The sequence below is a fragment of the Alosa alosa genome, chromosome 2, assembly GCF_017589495.1.
Source record: "Alosa alosa isolate M-15738 ecotype Scorff River chromosome 2, AALO_Geno_1.1, whole genome shotgun sequence".
NCBI classification, from domain to species: Eukaryota; Metazoa; Chordata; class Actinopteri; order Clupeiformes; family Clupeidae; genus Alosa; species Alosa alosa.
In genome coordinates this window covers 29,096,921-29,117,976 of record NC_063190.1, presented here as the reverse complement: position 1 = coordinate 29,117,976, position 21,056 = coordinate 29,096,921, and the positions used below count along the sequence as shown (strand labels likewise).

Here is a 21,056-nt window from a genome sequence, read left to right as displayed (position 1 = left end):
GATAGTACTAATTTCTCAGTGACTGAAATCCTTTATTGCCAATTTTCTTTTTTCACGGATATAGACAGATTTAAAGAGGAATGTTACAAGTAAACAGTGCATGTACACAAGTATGTAGCTAAGCCAAAGAGCATGATTTTGGGGCATTAGCTGTGCAAAAGTGCATCATATGCAGCATTAACCTCAAAAAACACAAAAATATCCAATGTGTGTGTGTGGTTTTTGGCTTTAGCTTGATACCATCATGGTATTTGATATGCAAATCATGTTCAAATCACTGCAGTGTTCTGGAATGTACTCTGTGTCCCTCCCTGCTGGTGATGAGACAAACTGTTCAATAAAAAATAAATAAAGCTTCTCTCAAGATCTCAACTCACTGTAGAAAAAAACGTAATGAATAATACTTTAATTTAGACATCTTCAAGAATAAACTTTTAAAACTCCTTCGCAAATAGCATAATAAATAGAGTGTATTTGACATAGAAATATATAACTACTCTGGACATATACATTCAAGACACACGTTATTGTTTTCTTTTCAGTAACCAGCCATCTATAATCTATGGTTTAGCACCATCACAAACAACTTTGGATTCAATACAAACTACTGTGTCCCATATCTGAGGTAAAGCTCACTGTCTGTCTGCTCACGGGGCAAGCAGCCCATATCCACCTACACTACGGAAGCCTGTGAGGGCATGAAAGGGCAGCTCAAGCTGGGCACTCCATCCACAGGGATGGGGGTCGTCTGGTGACAGCCTTGCAGCTAAAGGCTAACGCGTCTCCAGGTTCGCTAACTGATCTCACCGTCTTGACCTGTGTGTTCGCTTCGCTTCAGATGAGAGGCAGACCCTCGCTGATGGGCATGTTGATGTGGGCCGTCAGTAAAGGGGCACTCTTCCCCTCTCTCAGAACAAACACCTGCAGTCGCACACAAGGGGAGACACGTCAGTGCCAGACACACAAGAGACGTACACTACTCCATAGACAGAGCATTCATAAGCGTTAGGTCAGTGTTAAGATATGTATTAAGGCACAAGTGTTAAGATATGTATAAATATGTAGATTAAATATGTGGCTTACTTTGATGATGTCCGAAATGCCTTTGTCAGTCAGGCACTCAACAAACGTGTCGATCGGATAGTTCAGCCCAGGGACCAGCAGTGGGATCTAAACAAACAAGAGGACACAGTGGCTGGACGCTACGACATGATTCACATTGCCATTGACCTGAAGTAGGATTGCTACTGTACACGGCCATTAGCCTGGCTCATTCCAAAGCAAACAGAGTGTCAGCTGTGTTGAGGCAGAGGAGGAGGTTTACCTTGAAGAAGGCCGTTTTCATGCTGTACAGGCGCTCGTCAAACAGGAAGCAGACGACCAGGTTCATGACGGGGCGGCTGGCAGCTGTGTTCTGGATGTTCAGCGTAAGCTTGAAGGACGGGCCCAAACCCTGAACCTGACCACACAGAGGAGAGACGGGCCATTTCCAAGGGCACTGCACATCAACACTGAGGTCCTCAGGTTTACTATGTGCTGTGTCTTATCACTCTGGTTAGAGCCAGGAATCTTGTTGATGTTCAGTTCATGGCGCTATTGGTTACTTCCCACAGTGCCCAAAGCTCTCACTGTCACATGCAAGTGCTCATACCACAACTATTATATGCCTAACTATTATAACATCAGGGTACTTTGAAACACCCTACTGATACTGAACAGTACTTAATAAGATGCCTTTGTGACCATTGCATTAAGCTTGTCAAGTGGGCACCTTCTTTTGTCAATGCCAATATTCAAGCCAATAATAGTACATGGCATGCCATAAGACTGGGATAATATGATCTGTAGAGTTGGCTGTGTGTCGTGCTGACGCTCACCACTGCGTTCATCTTGAGAGGCTCGGTGATGCTGGCTGACATGGGCGCAAGGCTGGACTCCAGAGCCTTCACGTAGGCCCGCGCTGCCGCCAGACGCAAGCGGCTCAGGTCCATCTGGAAGGCCCTGTGCATAGCTACACAACACAGGCACAACATTAAAAAGTAGAAGGTCAAACATATGGGCAACACTGCTTAGCAAATAACACCATAAAGAGAGCGGATTTGACATAGAACATACAACACAAGACAAGTCATGCTCAAAAGGGTACAATAAAATATAAACTATGGGGAAAGGGCGTCTTTATGGGTCTCTTCCTTTCAATAACACCACCAAAGAAAGACAAAGTGTCCTTTGTAATGTATGGAGTTCTTCCCTACCAAACGTGTTATAGCCACACAGTGAGCTTCAAATAATCATGCTGTGAAATGCAACTAATTAACTTTTACTTTCAATAATGCTTGTTCAGTGAACAAAAGTATTATACACATTACTCAATGACAAACAATAGTACTTGGTAAGACTAACAAATACATAGTAAGAAACCCACAATTTGTCAGATAAAAGTCTACACATACGCAAAGAATTGATGGATAGCACACAACATAACCTATAGATGGGGCTGTAATGCAAAAAAAAAACATACTTGGTGCATGGTGTAAGGTTTTGCATGAATTTTCCCCCTGAACCGGAAAATGTCAGACCTCATATACCTCATCTACCAAAAAAGTGAGAGTGAAGGTGGAAACCCCAGCACTGCTATTCAGTACTGGCCCATCTTTCTATCAGCCCTACACTGCAAGAAAACGACAGATGATCTCAATCTTATTTCCTGTTCACTATAAACTTCACTTTCCTACATGTCTGCATTTAGCAGACGCTGCTATCCAAAGCGACTTACATATGTCAATTTATATTGCAAGGCCCACTGTCCCCGGAGCAACTTGGGGTTGCTCAAGGTCACAACGGTGGAAGCTGGACATTGAACCCACAACTTTTCAGGCTACTAGTCCAGCTTAAGGAGCTTGCACACTGCTCCAACAAACGGCAACAAACTCCAACAAACACCAACAGTTGGGTCAGTGTGGGCCGGCCGTCTGTGTTTGTTGGCGTTTGTTGGATGGAGTCGTTAAGAGTTTGACATGACAGTTGGTTTCATGAACATTCTAAAGACTACCAACTGACAATTTCCAACAGCTGCCAACTTTAGAATGTTGGAGTTTGTTGGTATTTGTTTGAGCAGTGTGCAAGCTCCTTTAGTATTACCTTCAGACGTACGGTGCATTGCTGGGAAGTGCTTTGACTGGACATACCCACAGCATTCTCCCTCTCCCTCATGGTCTGGTCCACATACAACTTGGTCTTCTTGGGGACGTTGAGGCGGATGCTCTGGGCCAGAGGGGGCCCTGGGGCAGAGTCCCTGTCCTCAAACACCGCTGTCCTCTTCAGGATCTTCACAATCAAACCTCCACCTAAAGGGCACATGCATGCGTGCACATGCACACATACACACACGCACGCACGCACACACATACACACACACACACACGCAGGCACACACACACGCATGCACGCACATACACACACACATGAACGCATGCACGCACATACACACACGCACGCACACACACACGCATGCACGCACATACACACACACACACACACACATACACGCACACACACACACACACACACACACACGCACACACGCACACACGCACAGCAGTTAAATGGGTCTCTGCTTTTAAATTCTAGAAGTTCAATGTTAATGTATGTTTATGCAATGTTAATGGATTCTTTCCTACCTTTAGTAGTCATGATTAAGGTACCATCCTCTCGTCCATAACGACCGAAGCAAATGCTGGTAACCACGTCCTGAAATTGCAAAAGGGCAAAGTTTGTTTTATGTTGTAGGATGAGCCGGGGTAACTCATATAGTAAAGCATTGCTATTTTAACTAGTTATATGCATATGCACATTATCAAACAGAAGGCTGTGCAAGCAGTGTAGGTGGAGGTTAAAGTAGAATGGTGGAAAGTGTCATAACCACACCAACTGAAACTGCCACTCTGTCTCTTGCACCTACCAAGGTACCATGATTGATGTTACTTACTGTAGGTGTCATGATTGATGACCGGCTAACCTTCTTTGACCATGTTGCCTCTGTGGCCCAGTCGTGCCACTTCACACTATTTAATATAAGGACAGTCAGACCGTACCTATCCCAACACGCCACTCACCTCCTAGTACAGACCATGGTTACCTCACGCCTTGACTACTGCAACGCACTCCTCACAGGCCTAAAACCGATACAGATGGTACAGAAAAACCGATACAGATGGTCCAGAATGCTGCGGCCCGTCTGGTCTTCAGTCAACCAAAGAGGGCACGTTACCCCGCTGTTCATTGAGCTCCACTGGCTTCCCTTAGCTGCCCGCGTCAAATTCAAGTCACTGATGCTTACATACAAAGTGATTGCTGGGTCACTTACCCACTTACTTAAGTGCTCTCATAAAGACTTATGTTAACCCTCGGCAACTGCACTCCTTCAGGGAACGTCGTCTGGCACTGACGTCCCCACACCCACAGCAATCCAGATGTTTTTTATCTGTGGACCCGCAATAGTTGAACGATCTGCCAAGTGTCCCTCTCTATCTTCAAAAAAAGTCTTGAAGACACAACTCTTCCAAGAATATCTCCTCTCCTAGCGCTTCTGACACCTCACACACCTAATATGCACTTATAGTGCCTTAATGCGTCTGGAAGGTGGGAAGGTTCCCACTTCTAAACTCCCAACTTCCAAAGTGAGAGCGTTCACTATGTTGAGTGACATCAAAACATTCTCCTGGGAGCTCTCCCAAAGCCCCCACTTCAAACTGGGAAGTTCCCTCATTTTACACACCGTCCCAATTTTTTCTGATTTGGGGTTGTACAAGTATTGCCAGATGCAGTTAGCCTGGAAAATCCAGACCCTGGTAATCTAGAAAGATTAAGGGTCTGGCCACGAATAATGAAAATGGCCCAACTCAAGGGGCGGCACCAAGCATGCATTTGAAAAAACTCACTGCACACAATTTGATAACACTACGACCAATGTTTACTGACTGATTCCGGACTTTGACGCAATTGGATAACACTACGACCAATGTTTACTGACTGGTTCGTTGCAGCGCTGTCGTCATCTGTTTAGCTCGCCTCATGGCCTGCCTATATCAGATACACCGATGTGATTGGTTCCTCGCGATGCAAGGGGTAAAAGTAACATGCATCATTTTTCATTACCAGAGTATCTCGTCGAGACAATTCAAATTGTGTTCTTGCGAGAACTCTGGATTTCCAGGGTAAGATGCAGTGGTAATTCCTAGCTATAGTATCCTCTGTACCAGTGTTTCCCAAACTTTTTTTCTGGGGACCCACTTTTTAAAAATGACAGACCATCGCGACCCATTTCACTTCAGATCTAACATGCAACCTGCATGGAACTATATTGTTTTAGGCCACAGGTTCTCAAACTTTTCTTGGGGGTATTCTTGCATGCTACGCAGTCGTCACTCTTCAGCATAGTAAGCTGTTCCTGTATTTCTAAAGAGTGATGTTGTAGGCTACGTTGCGTTGCAGACAAATGGATCCATAACACCGTCAATTCCTATGTAAACATAGCAAGTAACTCAAGTCGTTATATTGTAGCCTATTTGTGGAGGTTTCTTTATTTGGAAAGTTGAATCCGCATTTTCCTCTGGAGTTAAACGTTTGTTTGTAGGCCGTATACCAAGGCCGTGTATTAATGTTGTGACAAGCTATGTTGTAAGAATGTGAAATTAATAAATATCAGAACAAGAGGCTTTTGCGCAATAGTCAAAAGATAATGCGCCTTTACTGTAGCCTATAGAGTTTGCAAGGTGGAAAACGAGAGGAAATAATAGCGTTTAAAATGTCCATTTAAATTGTAGCCTAATATAATGCACTGTTGAGCGTTTTAAATCCGAAAGGAATGTGAGGAGGTTACTATTAACTAGTGCATCTACAATTGAAACTATCTACAGCCTATGACGCAAATTGAATAGCCATGTCTTCCGGTATACGGATGTCTGCTTTAGTTGACTAGATTTTAATCGGTCAAGTTGAAGAGCTGGTGTCCGTTAATGTTCGTGCAAATAGGCTGATTCATGTCCCTTCCATTTTACAACTGCGAGGTCCATGGCAGGCGCCCCACAGAAATGTTTCATTTTGCGAGTGAGATGTCCAGGCTGTCCCTTGTGCAACGTGTTCGCCCCCCAGTTTCAGAGCTATTTTAAATGCAAAATTGCACAGAGGGCCGTGACTGTGGTAAACAAACTATATCCTAATAGAAAACTGATAGCTTTCCTGGCTAAATGGTATAAGTTAGGCCTATTAGACAACATAAATTGTGCTGACGAACCCAAATAAAATCTCCTGCGACCCACCCATGGGTCGCGACCCAGTCTCTGGGAAACACTGCTCTGTACTGTAGCTTAAATGTTATTCTAATGCTGCAACTGTAGTTCTGTAGCTTAAATGTTATCTATTGCTGTAAGTCACTTTGGATAAACTCGTCTGCCAAATGAATTAATGTAAATGTAAATGGTCGGAAAACGTGTTTTGGCACTGACATGAACTAGCCACTGTGACCTCTGTGCAGCATTGTCTATGGTGAAGGGTGAAGGGTCACCTACCGGAGTCTTGATGGTGCTCACAAGATTTTTGTCCCGATACACATGCACCTCGCAGCTGGCCAAGGCCACCAGCACAGCCTGAAAACCCCGCGTGGGCAGGTCCATCACCCCCATGGTGGTCACTGGGGCAGGCAGGTAGACGGTCCATAACTTCTTCCCCTTTAAGAGGAGGAAAAGCCAACCAAAAATCACATTTATTTCCTGAAACGCTCTTTAGGAAATATTATTTAGAGTACTGAAAAGTAAAATGTCTTTGAAATTCATGGCATTTGTGTGTGTGTGGGCGCATGTGTATGTATGTGTGTGTATGTGTTTATATGTGTGTATGTGTGTGTGTGTGTGTGTGTATATGTGTGTGTATGTGTGTACAGTATGTGTGTGTGTGTTTGTGTGTGTGTGTGTGTGTGTGTGTACCTTCTGTGTGTAACCTTGCAAGGTCTCCTGAGCACATCCCACCACCACGTTCTTCCCCATCCTCACCAAGCCCACGGGGTGAGCGGACAGCTCGATGCAGTACTTAGGCTGCGGAGAATCCCTGTAAGGAAGCACAGACGTACAATGAGCCAGTGATGCCAAACTGCAAGTCAACTTCACAGAGTCACAGAGTTTGGTCATTGTTTAGGTTTTACCATTTTTTTTCTCTCAATGTGCTTATATGGACTCAGAAGGGCTTTGCTGGAACTAGCTGAAGAAAGAAGTTTAAGATCTGAAATATCTTATCTTTCAAGAAAGCCACGAATTTCTAAATCTTCTGCACATAATATGTCTATATATGGTATGCTGAGAAAGAAAGACAGTGTATGCTAAGTTTAGGGTTTCTTAAGAAACCTAATCGGGAGGATATGGTCTGTTTCACTACCCACCTACGCAGAATATATATATTTCCGTTGCGACACGCCACCGTGATACGGAACTCAACATCAAACTGACCAGTCACGTCCATCATAGTAGGCACACTTGGCAAGGACATCTGTCAAGATGCAAAGGCAAATATAGAACAGAGAAGGAAATGACTAAAAAAACACCAGCTAGAGATAAAACATTAACACTACATCGCCTAGACAACCTGTTTGTGTGTATGTGTGTGTGTGTGTGTGTGTGTGTGTGTGTGTGTGTGTGTGTGTGTGTGTGTGTGTGGCGTGGGGGTGCTTATCTCTGTGTTGGGGTGATTGTGTGATCTCTCACTCACCTTGGAGAGGATGGTAAAGGCCTCTGGGTCCAGAATAAAGACATCCTTATTCTCTGTACCAATGACCAGACAGCTGACCGCGTCCTCATCAGCCATATTCTTCTTCAGTGTGCCTATGCATGTGATGACCGTCTGGCAACGCACACACACACACACACACACACACACACAGGTTAATAGATGTCCAATTTGCCAATTTCACAGGAGGTCGTCACAGTGTAATTGAACTTCTGCTGGAATATCAAAGCTATCACTACTTGATAGCTGTCTTCTGTCAACAAACAGATTAATTAGAAATGTAGCGCTTTTTTCAAAATGTCTTTGTCAAGTTTGCCGAGGTTTAGGTTAGAAGATTTAACCTGAGTGAGGCCAGATGCCTGGACACTGTAAAAGAGGCTTATTGTATTTTGAATTCTGGATTTCACTGCTTCTCATCACCTGTCTCCGTATGGGCTGCTCTTTGTGCAAGTTGACGAAAGCCTCCATGTCCTGTGGCTCCAGCATAAGAAACCTGTCAAAAACATTCAAACCACCAACGCTCACCATAAGCCAACAGAAAATCACTAGGCACTGTGACACCACGTGCAACAGGTCAAAAGAAAATCACACTGACACAACAAACAAACAAAGTGATGTCACATAGTGTACAATATTCCAATCAGCATGAGTGTAAATGCTATAAATGGTATTTATTTATAAGGGTATTTATTACCTTAACGACCTGACGGAGAGGGGAACTTCAGCTTTGTCCCTAAAATACAGACATCAACGCATTATAGCAGATATGCATATTCAATATTGCTACAGTCAGTTAATAGGCACATATGCCAATACAAAAGATACATTTAAAGCGTTTCCATTGCTTTTTAGTGGGAAATAGTGTTGCACGGTGCACCGATACTATAAAAGTATCGCAATACCCTGAAATTAAAAATGTCACAATACCTAATTTTATTAATGTCAATACTAGTGACCAACCCCCCTAGCATGCACGTCTTTTCTACTCACACACTCACACATATAGCTGTCGTGCCATAAACAGCGAGACATGGCTGCTAGTTTAAGTGATACTGTGACCACATAGCAACACATAATAATAGTCTAATATCAAGTTGATTTGCTCACTTACATCTCTCAAGTTTGTGTTGCTAACCTACCTAGGCTATGGGATTTAGGTCATTTAGGCCTATTGCAGAGCTGTCAACTTTTCAAAAAAACATGGAGTGAGATTTGGTGGGGCCAACCAAAATTTTGCAGCGTATAACAGCTGTTTTGTTTGGTTCATTGGTGTATTTGATATAGGCCGGAAGTCCGGAATCAGTCAGTAAACATTGGTCGTATTGTGTTATCCATTTGCATGCAGTGAGATTTTCAAATGCACGCTTGGTGCCGCCCCTTGAGTTGGGCCATTACATTATTTGTGGCCAGACCCTTAATCATTCTAGATTACCAGGGTCTGGAATCTCCAGGCTAATCCTTGCATGCTCCCCTGGAAGAAATGTTGTATATTTTAACGTTTAAATGCATCAATCTTGTGCAGTTTGTAACACAAATCAGAGGTTAGACTTGCTTATTTTTATCTAGGGATTGAAATATTTGTGCTGTAGCCTAAGCTTTCGTTATGTTGATACTGCAATAAGTTCCCAACCACAAATCATATTTGCTGAGTTTCACTTCAGATATGGTCAAAGTGTACATTTCAGCACTCCATGAAATTATGCAGAAGTAGTCAGTGGTGTTGTTCAGTTAGTTAATCTAAGATAAGATAGTTATCTTGGTCATTGTAATGGCCATCTATATATGCTATATACTGTCTCTTCCTTTCCTTTTTCAGGACAGTTTGGGCTACCAATATCTGGGAAAGTAGGCCTATGATGTAATAATATTTACACGTCAGGTTTTATATCAAGAAAAAAAATATATTTTTGCATTAATGTCACCAGGAAGCATGCTAGTATATATATAGAAATATATATTCACATCTGTGTAAGTGGAATTGTCTGAAATCTGGCTATATAAGAACCATGATGGTGGGATAATCTATGACTAAGACATTTACAAAAATGTATGTACTGACACAAATAGTTTACATTAGAATACATCAGAATTTTGGCTCAAAGTTGGAGTTGGAGTTGGAAATGTGTTGCAGTTTCAAAACGGGATTACTTGGGAACCACTTATTGAACAGAGTCATGCTTTATATCCTCATATTCGGTAAGGTCTGCTGTTTATCGTGATATAGGGTTTGCCTTGTGTTGAACCTGGACTTGAGATTTTACTGTATCAAAACGATAATTTTGGTATTGTGACAACACTAGTGGGAAACAATTATGTTACAGCAGAGCATTATAAAAACAGGTTTAAATCTTTTTGTTAAACCCACCTTATTCCCTCCAACATTTCCTTTAGGGTCATAGTGTCAATCATGTCCTTAGGAAAATAAATAAAATCAACAATGAATCCAATTTGACAAAAAATGAACAACATGGAACATGTAGGTTGGATGAAACTGAAGAGTACTAGCAGGACTAGCGTTAATGGACTGATGTAACAGCAGCCCTACCTTTAGTCCAAACAAAAGAATATAACATTAAAAAGCTTTTGAACCAGATCTACAATCTAGATCTGGAGTGATGATTCTTTCAGTTATAACCAACATTCATAACACATTTATAGTCTACCTTAACCAGAATGCTGCCATATTAAAACCATGTTACCACTTTCCAAAAACAGCAGATACAAACCTTCAAGCTCTTGGATCCTGTGATCTGGCAAATCATAAGCATTACGATATATATATAGATATATATATAGTCCACAGGAAGGACAGGGACAGGGAGACATTATAACCTAAACTAGCTTAAACTTCGATGTTAAACTATACATACTGTATATAGCAATTATATTTATAATCAATCTCATTGAATATACTGCAGGTTCTGTCTAATATAAGAAAGAAAATATTTTATATTTTCCATTTGTGCCGTCACAATTTAAAAATGATGAAAAAATTAGGCCATTCCAGGCTATGATGGAGCCCAACTGACCTCCCTGGCTTGACTCCACACATCCTGTTCAAGGCCATTGATCTCCAGTGAGGGCAGGGTGAACTTGAAGTACGGGCGGAGATTCTTGTACACGTAGATGTAAGGGCCCGATGCCACTGCTACGGCCGGTGTGCGGGGCTCGTGCTGGTCCATGAGGAAGGCCACCAGGCCGGTGGGCAGGTCGAGCAGGGTGTTCTCACTCAGTAACCCCGTGCCACGGAATACCTTCAGCTTCATGTTATTCGCACCTGTGCCCAGATCACCAACCACCAGCTGCACAGCAAAAAGAAGACAGATAACCAACACAGAGAGGGCCCCATAACATAAACCATGAGATTCATATGTCATTCAACACTCATCAGTCTTCAACACTCCTTACTCTGATACATCACATATAGCTCAAGACTAGAGATACTGAGTGACGACTTTAGATATGCAACATTTAATCATGGTTTGGTTCTGACAGGTTTAACGGCCAACTTATGCCCAACAGAACCACCTCTTATGGCCGTTACAGAATCTACCTCTGTAACTGCCAACTTATGGCCGTTACAGAATCCACCTCTGCTTTACATCTGTTGAACCTGTTGATGCACCTAAGTCATACCTTGCTCTCGCCATCTCCATGCAAGTCAGCTAGAGCTGTAAAAAATAAATAACAATCAATATAACTGCACTGAAGAGCAAAATCATGATGCCAACACTTGTGTGCATAAGAAAAGCTTACCCATACAAGACGAAAAGGTGTAGAGATTCGCCACAGGATCATAATATGCATCAAGCCACTTAGAACTGGCCATGGAACTGTGAACCGAGAGTTACAATTAACTGGCTTGCCTACAACCTCTCACTATTAACCCTTAAAGGTGTAGGTTTTTGAACATTCTAAGTTCCGCAACAATTGAAGGTTCTAAAATTCTATGTTGAATTCGATGAACCCAGATATTCTTTAGAACGTTAATTTCCCAACATTCCTTTAATTAACATTGACTATAACTGTATTCGCATTAACATTCAAAAACAAAACAGCTAGTGGTATTTACGTTACAATTCTAAAACGTGTGGAGTTTGTCTAATGTTAACGTAACGTTACAATCTAACAAATCAATGTGTCTAACAGTTACAACATAACAGAGGATAGGATTGGAGGGGCAACGACAAAGTAACTAGAAATTCCTGGCAATGTAAAGGTATTTCATTCTAACAAAACAACGTTTCTCAAATTCACCCTTAATGTAATAGATAACGTTTAAGTAATTGTCTATCTACGTGACAATCTAGGTGAGGGATAAACGGCCAGTCAGTCAAGCATAATGTTAAGTTAATGTGTGCTAGGACATGCTAGCACTAACGTTAACGTGACAGAATTGCTTCGGCATTTCCATTTATGGAATACAATAACCTTTTGGAGTTATGCTTCCTTACCAGTTAGCTAGAATCTATTCTCCCATATAAACTGATTTACTTAATGTTCTCTTAATCTTTCTCCACAACTTACTTCTCTTGCTCAATCTGAGCAGCAGACATGGTGATTAGCTTGTTTTCCCAAATCCCCCTGTTATGATACCAGCCTTTCTTCAAAATGCAATTCCCTAGCGAGTCAGCACTCGATGCAGAACCATCCACATGCATGTATGACACTGGCCTGGAACAGTGATCGGGTATCAGACAATAGAGCTCAACCGAGAGAGCTAGTTAAATACCTAGAAGCTAACTTAACTGGCTGAACAGCGTTTTAATCCTTCAGTTTTCCTGTCACTATGGTAGCGAAGCAAGTGGCGGTGACGCATCTGAGTTACACTAAAAGATTCCCCCCTAGAATTACACCTTCTTGGTTTATAGTTCCTATGTTGAAGGCTGTCTTGTAGGCTGGGTGAACCCAGCGGCGAATTTCTTTTTCGCCCTGCAGCTTGGTCTGGTGAAAACCTTGATCTTCTCACCACATAAACCAAGATATGGGCATGAACCGGTTTAAGTTGGTTTGCTATACACATGATTTTTGAAGGCCATGTGAGAATGAGAATATGAGAATGCCAGTGAGAATGGACCCCTTTCTACATAGCTGATCCAATAAACATTGTATGTAGGCCTACGTGTTAAAAGAATCACATCAATATATCAGACATTAAACATTAGAGATACAGACATTTTAGAGGACCATGTTTGGAAGCAGCCCTAACAAGCCTCTGCAAAAGGAAGTAGGCCTATGCTACTTTCAGGAGGATAGTCTAGCCTATAGTTCAGAATTGACCAAATGACAACCCCTTACACAAATCCTCCACTCCCCAGCTCATCCAACCCGTTTAAAAACAAAGCATTTTCTGGCTAAATGACCCAGATGGTAACCCAACTTGGGCAGCAATCCGAGGCAGACCAATGAATGAACACTATGAGAATATAGCAAAGGAATACATTTCTCATAAATGGTGGTATTTTGGATTATTTTGGGTATCAGGAAATACCATTGAGTGGCTCTTGGCTCTATTTAAACTGAACATATGAGAGAACATATTTCTGCTAAAAAGTATGGAGCACCACCAGAACCCCACATGCACAAATGAAAATGCCCTGTCTTCTCTGTGTTCTTTATGTCTGCATGTTTAACACATGCACTCATTGTTTATATGGACCTGACCACACAGACAGGAAAACAGTACAGGAAATCAGTAACATCTGACAAGGAAACCATAGTTTCACACCTATTTGCAGGGGCGTCAGACTGGGGGTAAAACCACTTCTGATTATAGGGGCCCAAGGGTAGAGAGGGCCCTTGAAAAGTCTGGAATATATTTTATTTTACCTGGGTTGAGGAACATGGGGGCCCATCTTGTGCTACGCCCCTGCCTATTTGTACTTACAGACACTCAACATGAGGCTCAAAAACCTCAGATACCGCTAGCTACTGAAAGTGGTTACCTTAACCTCACGCATGGGGTAGCAAACCTGCAACAGGCTAACAGGTGTGGCTGTCAAATTCTTGCATCACATATCTGAAATGGAATGGATAATGGTGCAGTGAGCGATGTCTTTTTAAGCATTCATAGTTCACAGTTACAGCACTTACAACATATGTTGTGTTCACTTACAAAGTAAATGTTTTGGAGGGAGGAGTTGTGAGAATTCAGCTTTATTTCACAGCACCAGGGAAATCTCAAGAGCAAGTCAAAATTGCTGTAAGCAGGATACTCATCTTTTATAGAAACTCATTTGCCTACACTCATGTTCACTTAAAAAAACAAGCAAGACTTATCATACAACTACTTATTTTCCAGCCACAGAAAGTTCATCCTCTCTTTGGTGCTAAAAAAAAGTCAGCCACAATTGAAACACATCCTGTCGACAGACAAGTACAGTGCACAGCAGAGGTTAAAGGAGCACACATGAGTCCATAAATAATCTTGTAAACTGGCATTGAAAATATAAGAAATTATCCTCTCTAGTCTCTGAAATGAATGTACAAATGTGCAAAACTGAATTTGACTAAAAGAGCAATGAATTTGAGTCTGAGAAATTTTAGTTATTTTGAAATGTTTTCAGTTGCAAAAATATAGATGTGGTGTAGATGCGGTGGAGATGCTCAAAGATACGTATTCTGGTCAACACAGCGTCATAGGGCTCCACTGGGGGCTGTGTAAACCCACACAGGAACCACTATAGGGTTCGGCATAGACTTATTCACTGGGAAACACACCTCACATTCAAACAGACGGAACCATTATTTACATACCTCCAAATAGCTCTACATTCACTACTTCAGTTTTATGGTGAAAAAGAGTAATTGCTTCTATATTTGCCATCAGCAATTGGCACAGTCATCAACAATCATAAAAAGCATGGTCAAAATAAGGACAGAATAACAACATTCATTTTAACCATTTATTAATAAATATTACTTTGTACTGTGTTTATGTCTATTTTCATTTGTTGTTATCTTTGTAAACACAGTTTTCTTGCTGTCACGAGTAATTCAGAATATGACTCATATGTCACAATATGTTGCTCTTGATAGCCTAACAATAGTACCACGATACAGTGATTCTGCGATACATTGCAATGCGTTGACAGAAAATGATCTATGATAGATCACCATGTGTAACCAAAGACGGAAAATCCAAAAAAAGGGTGATAAACAGGAATTGTGTATTTAAAATACAAAATACAACAAAGTGCATAGAGTCGTTCATGTCTGCCATTTTCTCTCACGTCACAGTGAGAAGTCATGAAGTAGTAACAATGATAATGATGGCGGTGGAATCTGTTATAACATAATGCTTGATATATCGATATCCCTTACTATGCACAAACAGTGCATTTTATAAGTCTATGTTTATAAAAACAGAGGTCCACCATAAGTTGTGCCAGGAAATATATTGTGCCATACGTACACAGTACTTCCCTGTATGATAGACCTATTGCCTTTCTATCACATTGCCTTATCATGTGTTTTTAGGTGCCTGCTCCAAAACCACAGGTGTCTCTGCCTGCTCCAGGGCCACAGGTGTCTCTGCCTGCTCCAGGGCCACAGGTGTCTCTGCCTGCTCCAGGGCTCGAAGTGTCTGTACCTGCTCCTGGACTTCCCCAATGGTTGAGTACCCAGCTTCTGTCTTCACCTTCTTTGCGTGGCCTGTGGGAAATCTTCCTGGTATGAAGTCTGTGTATACATAAGGCAGCTGGACTACCTCTGGTGGGTTTGGCTGTGGATTATACATTTACATGTCTTGGTAATGATAAATAATAACAACTTGTGTAGAATCAGGTCTATAATTATTCATGCCTGCTAAAGTATAATATTATAATTTTCAAAACATTGTTATATTATCACCATACCATTATTACACAATTTTTAAAACTATTTACCTGCACATTGCTGGGTTCATCATATATACGATCCTCTGTTGCATAAGAACAAGTGATTTTAGGATATTATGAAGACACATTGGCTTTATTCCTCAATAGCAAATGATCCATCATAATGTCTTCATAATATCAAATGAATTGTTATTACGAAGATACATTCACAGCATTCTTCTTTTCAGGTATTATGATTAATGGTTTTATGGTAGTCCTACCTTCCATTCCTGTGTTTGGTCCTCTGTTTCCTAGAAAATCATTTAAAATGATAAGATCATGAGTTTGTGGTAACATACATTTTGACAACAACTTACAGGTTTTCATCATTACCTCTGTCTTCTGGAGTCCATGATTCATTGCTGAAGATACTTGGATATATTGAGTAAAAGACATTTCAGTACTGGAGCTAAAATGGACTGTCCATTGTTATTAACTATGGAAATACCAGGAGATCTGCAGTAGGCAACCTTCTCAGTACACTCATTTCAGTCTTTTCCTGTTAGCCGTGAGCATGGGTGTGTGACTGCTAAACCCCTCTACTGTACTATCTCCAATGTGCATAGTTTCCTGTGCTGTGCAATGCTAGAAACACTGCATCCAGCACATTTCCTATAGTTCCTGGGCTGATGTACATAGCAGATTTTATGGTGTTTTAAGCCCCCAACGTCGTCTTCAGTGCTGCATGAACAGTGATGGGCAAGATACTTAAAAAATGTAGTGAGCTAAGCTACCTGTTACTCTATACTAAATCAAGCTTAACTACACAAAAGCTTCCTCAAGACAAAATGTAGCTATAAGTTACATACATTTCGCAAAAGTAGTTTACTACATCAGAAGCTACTTTGTAATTTACAAAAAAAATAACATAAACCAATGAAGTGAACCAGCTTTCTGCAAAGTCAGTGCTATTTAAATAAGCTATAGCCAACTTAACTTAGTCATAACAGATACAGTAACTTGATCTACACATGTACAGTAACCTTGATTTACACCTGTAGGTTATAATATGTTCAGTTCAAAAACTATAACTAAAATAAAATCAATTTGAGAGAAAAAAAAAGTCTCCACGCAATAGCAAAAGGCAGGTAGGGCCTACTGAGAGAGTGTCCATATGTGGCCCAATTTAAATTTGGGCATTTCTTAAGTTTGCAGGATAAACGGCAAGCTAACTTTTTGCTCTAACTCAAGCTCTTAACTCAGACTCTTAACTATTCGAAGTACAGTAACAAAGGCATACACAATATAACAATGTGCGTGTGTGCATATTTGCATCTTCATTGTTGGGTGGATTTCCATGTGTAAAAGCTTCACCTCTTGATTATCCTAGTTTCATTTCACTTGGCTGAAATGTTGGTGTTACATTTAAAAGTACAATTACCCAGTCAGTATATCTTTACCATGTGCAAGTTAAAACTAATACAAACAATTTTGACAGTCTATTTTATAGACATTGTTCAATAAAACCACACAGTAGACTACCATCAACATCTTTGCAAGCACAATTTCATTGCTTCATCTCTGGCATGGAAAATTAGTTTGTCTTTCAAGTTTATGATTTATGTATGTGACCAGAAGGAAGCTCTACTGTGAGCTCCACAAATGCTCTGGAAAATAGCTTCTGTAAAAGCTACTGTACTACATGGTCAAAAATACAGCTAAGCTATTGAAAAGCTATCTACTCCAGAAAATAGCTTCACTACCACCAAGCTACTGAGAAATGTAAGCTAGTAGCTTAGCTACAAGTAGTGAAGCTACTGCCATGACTGTGCATGAAAGGCACTAGGGTTATAGGTAAGGGTTAGGGTTAGGTGCCTTGAAGTCGACAGTCGCAGCGCTCCCTTGAAGTCGACAGTGGGGGCTTAAAACGCCATCAAGCCACAAAGCAATAACAAGAACTGCTGAAATTCAGTGCACTCTTGTAGATTAACTGTAATACATTACCTGCATGATACTTCTTGATGCAGACAGCAATGACGCAAAAACAAAGCGCACAAATCACAGCAGACACAATCTTAATTTCATGTCTCCCGTCCAGGCCTCTACATATCGCATATTCACCTGTTTGGATAGTCATAAGGATTCAATAACTGTAACCTTCTCATATTCACATATAGCACTAGTAGATGTATTATTTTTTGAAAACATCATAAGCCCTCTTGAAACAAGAAGGATTTTTGCTATTGAGGAATAAAGCCAGAAGACTGTATGTCTTACCATTAACATTGACATGAGCCTCTGTACTTCCCCCTTCATTCGCTGCCACACAAGTGTATTTCCCACAGACTTTCTGGGTTGCTTCATGAACCATCAGTGTCTGGTTCATGTTCTGCAGGGCCTGTCCATCTTTCAGCCAGCTGTATGACACGCTCCCTCCACTGGCCTCACACATGATCATTAGAGTCGACTGAGTTGAGATGATGCTTACATTTGAGATACGTGGAGGATCTAGAATAGTGAACACCATCATTTAATAATATATTTTAAGTATGTTGTAAAATGTAACGTATGTATATTACACAGCTACCACAATGGCTGCATAATTTACTTAATGGCTTACTTAATGGTTATTAAAAAGAATAATTGATGGAAGTCAGAATAAGTAGAGAGAATGAAAGTGTCAGTTGCTTGAAAGAATTTAGTTTTACATTTTCAACAAAATGAAGAAAAAATGTGTGCAAATGTCACTTCAAAGCTGAGGGTGACATCTCAAGTGCACTTACATATGATCTTCAGTGTAATGAATATATTCTTCTTTATTGTACCATTTTGTAACATTATCTTTTCCACATACTTTCCTTCATCTTGAAGGGTCACAGAGTTTAAGACAAGACTGTTGTTTTGACAGTGGAATTGTGCTTTCTTACAGCAGTCCCCCAAACATGTGATGTTCGGTGCCTCAAAGCGTAGGCATAATGTAGAATTTGGTGTATGCTTGTACCATTCCACAGTAAAATTGCATACAGTTGGCTCCTGTTGAGTATTAAATTCTATTGATCCATTTAACTTTGCGTTAACTGTGTCCCCAGGTATCTCAATACCTAAAGGGAAAGAATAACATTTTTAAAGTCAAACATTTGAGGTAGTGAGTACTCAAATTCCAAGTTAACAAATTATCTGTTCCTAGAAACTCATGCTGGCTTACACACACATTTTACATCTAACTGAAGACAACTTACCAGTATTTTAAGAACACTGTTGTCAGTGTATGAATATCTAAATTTATATGATGCATACATGGGTAGGTTTCACCGTATATGTGTGTCTGTGTACATTATAATATGTGATTATGTTGGATAACTATATGTTGTTATTAATGACTAGACTTAGGAGCATCTTGACAATTTGAAAAATAAGTGCAAAATACAATTTGTTGGTACAAAACACATCTTTCAGTCATTTTAATCCTCAAATTGACCTTTTATTTTAGAACTATACCACTTCAACACATTATATTATATTATATTATATTATATTGATGACAAAAAAATGACATTTCATTTTACACTCCCAACACACTTTTGGAAGTACATATCTAGAATCGTCAATGACCACTTGCCATGTTTTACCCTTCAACAGATGTAGATTATAAACAAACAAAAAAACATAAACAATATTTGAAGAAGGTTTAATTTTTAGGCCTCGTAAAACAAAGCACTTGCCCTGATGGTGAAACTACCCACATAACTGGCATAAAACTTGTAAACACAAAATGTACAATGAAACTTAAAACTTAAAAGACTTACCTGAACACGTGCATAGGCAGAATAAAACATGAAACAGAAAACCATGACTATTAAACATGTTCCTTTTAAATCCAAGATCATTTTTCTGCTTAGGGGGTGAAGATCGCTGCATCACTGGCTGTCTGTCAAAAGCTTGTTAAACACAGGAAGAGCTAGCCTACTGTGTAGGCGGTACAACATGTCATGCTCTGAAGTGAATGAAAAAAAGTGCTGTTAAGTATCATGCTCAGATAGCACGTGTGCTATATTCCAATATGGGGGAGCTTTCTCCAAAGATTGTTAAGGCGGAGCAAGATATTTCATCAGGAGCCACTTCCGGGAACCCGGATCGCACGAGGGGGGGCAAAATCCCCCTTTATGCAGAGCAGAGGCAGCGACTGCTCCATTGAAGTCTATGGGCATAGCTCAGAATTTTACCACATATGCTAAGGTCTTGGTTCTATAGAGTTAGGAATGTGAATTTCGGGCACGTTTTCATGATCCTCAAACCCTTCTGAACATTTCAGGTACATTTTTAGCATTTTTGAGCATTCCAGTCTGGAGAAAATCGACTTTATATCAGGTGTCGCCCGGTTATTTATGCCGCTGCTGTTGGCGGTTGCAGCGTATGCTCATCAATACGTCATCGACACGCCTCTTTATGCAGACAGGATTCGATCCCCATTTCGCGCCCATAGACATGACGAAGTATCTTGCTCCGCCTTAACAATCTTTGCTTTGTCTACTCTGCAGTTTGACTAGCCTAGAAATCTAGACGCGCCCCTAGCGGCCGCAAATTACATTTGCTGCCAGGGCTAGTCTAGCAACTCTCCGTTGGCTTGTGAGCTCCAGAAATCGAAACTTAATCAGGCCAATGAAATCGTGTATAGAGTCGTTAGGTGGGCTTAACATAATGATTGATGGCAGAGTTGCAACGGTTTGGCTTGAATTCCCTGCTACTTGAAAACAAATAAGATGGATGTTGCTGCTGGCAAACAGTGTGACACGAGTTAAGCTTTTATTAAGTAGGCAAACGTTTGAACTAGCCAACTAGCTCCGCTGGTGGGAAACGCATGGGACTCATAGCGCTGCCGCTGTCCTATTGCGTGCAGAGGGAATTTGAAAGACAACTGATTATCCCGCCCCTCGGACTGAGCACTGCGAACGGTGAGTGTCCAGACCCTACATTTTAATGTGGGTCTGGCTCGTCAGGCTACAGTTTGAGTTGAATTTAGAGGAAGGGATCGGGGCAGGATAATTACCACAATATATCAAGATATCCTGAAACTCATGTAGCCTAAAGTACATTTTTCAAAGATTCATCTTTTCACTCAAATAGAGCTTTATGGGATAGCAGTACTCTATAGCCTGTATAACAGCAAATAAGAAAGATTGTGTAAAACCTGTGAAACTCCTCACATCACATCAGTTACATTTCTGTTGCCTAATGATATGACCACACTATTACATAAGACCACACTATTCTAATTTGAGCTGAAACTTAACCCATAGCTGCTGTGGCATTGTGGAGAAAAGTTTTCATTTTATTCAGGCAATTGAAGCGTGTTCTAGTTCGGATTCCATGTTCCATTGTGTAGCAGCCATTCTTTTGCATTTTGAGAGCAGATTTCTACTTCAGGAGACAATGTTATGACCAGCCAGCACTAACCCTGACATA

General features: G+C 40.9%; 2 protein-coding genes across 4 annotated transcripts; both read right to left on the bottom strand.

The window, feature by feature from the left end:
* Positions 1 to 8: 8 nt before the first annotated feature.
* Positions 9 to 12,588, bottom strand: bbs1 (Bardet-Biedl syndrome 1). Its single transcript, XM_048234613.1, has 17 exons — positions 12,304 to 12,588; positions 11,533 to 11,609; positions 11,413 to 11,447; positions 10,806 to 11,078; positions 10,142 to 10,188; positions 8,471 to 8,509; positions 8,197 to 8,269; positions 7,759 to 7,890; positions 7,433 to 7,539; positions 6,984 to 7,104; positions 6,570 to 6,728; positions 3,681 to 3,750; positions 3,189 to 3,347; positions 1,878 to 2,011; positions 1,325 to 1,459; positions 1,084 to 1,170; positions 9 to 921 (listed from the first exon to the last, which is right to left on the bottom strand). The coding sequence occupies exons 1-17, from the start codon at positions 12,435 to 12,437 to the stop codon at positions 835 to 837; spliced, it is 1,869 nt and encodes a 622-aa protein (XP_048090570.1). The 5' UTR covers positions 12,438 to 12,588; the 3' UTR covers positions 9 to 834.
* A 2,115-nt stretch (positions 12,589 to 14,703) lies between these two features.
* On the bottom strand, positions 14,704 to 19,673 carry LOC125289534. 3 transcript variants are annotated; one of them, XM_048236437.1, is made up of 7 exons: positions 19,400 to 19,673; positions 18,377 to 18,694; positions 17,871 to 18,101; positions 17,598 to 17,714; positions 15,875 to 15,913; positions 15,663 to 15,697; positions 14,704 to 15,499 (listed from the first exon to the last, which is right to left on the bottom strand). In XM_048236437.1, exons 1-7 carry the CDS (start codon positions 19,509 to 19,511, stop codon positions 15,242 to 15,244), a joined length of 1,110 nt encoding a protein of 369 aa, XP_048092394.1. In that variant the 5' UTR covers positions 19,512 to 19,673; the 3' UTR covers positions 14,704 to 15,241. The 3 variants fall into 3 exon arrangements, with proteins under 3 accessions (XP_048092394.1, XP_048092403.1, XP_048092410.1); XM_048236446.1 differs by having other exon boundaries at positions 15,875 to 15,904; XM_048236453.1 differs by lacking the exon at positions 17,598 to 17,714 and having other exon boundaries at positions 15,875 to 15,904.
* Between the last annotated feature and the right edge of the window lie 1,383 nt (positions 19,674 to 21,056).

Coding starts and splice junctions, on each gene's coding strand:
- bbs1 (XM_048234613.1), bottom strand. CDS start 12,437: ATGCATGTGGATGGTTCTGCATCGAGTGCTGACTCGCTAGGGAATTGC. Junction 11,448..11,532: donor CACCTTTTCGTCTTGTATGG/GTAAGCTTTTCT, acceptor TATTTTTTACAG/CTCTAGCTGACTTGCATGGA. Junction 10,189..10,805: donor TGTGGAGTCAAGCCAGGGAG/GTCAGTTGGGCT, acceptor TATTTTCCTAAG/GACATGATTGACACTATGAC.
- LOC125289534 (XM_048236437.1), bottom strand. CDS start 19,511: ATGCAGCGATCTTCACCCCCTAAGCAGAAAAATGATCTTGGATTTAAA. Junction 18,102..18,376: donor CATTACACTGAAGATCATAT/GTAAGTGCACTT, acceptor TCACTATTCTAG/ATCCTCCACGTATCTCAAAT. Junction 15,698..15,874: donor ACCAAACACAGGAATGGAAG/GTAGGACTACCA, acceptor CTTATGCAACAG/AGGATCGTATATATGATGAA.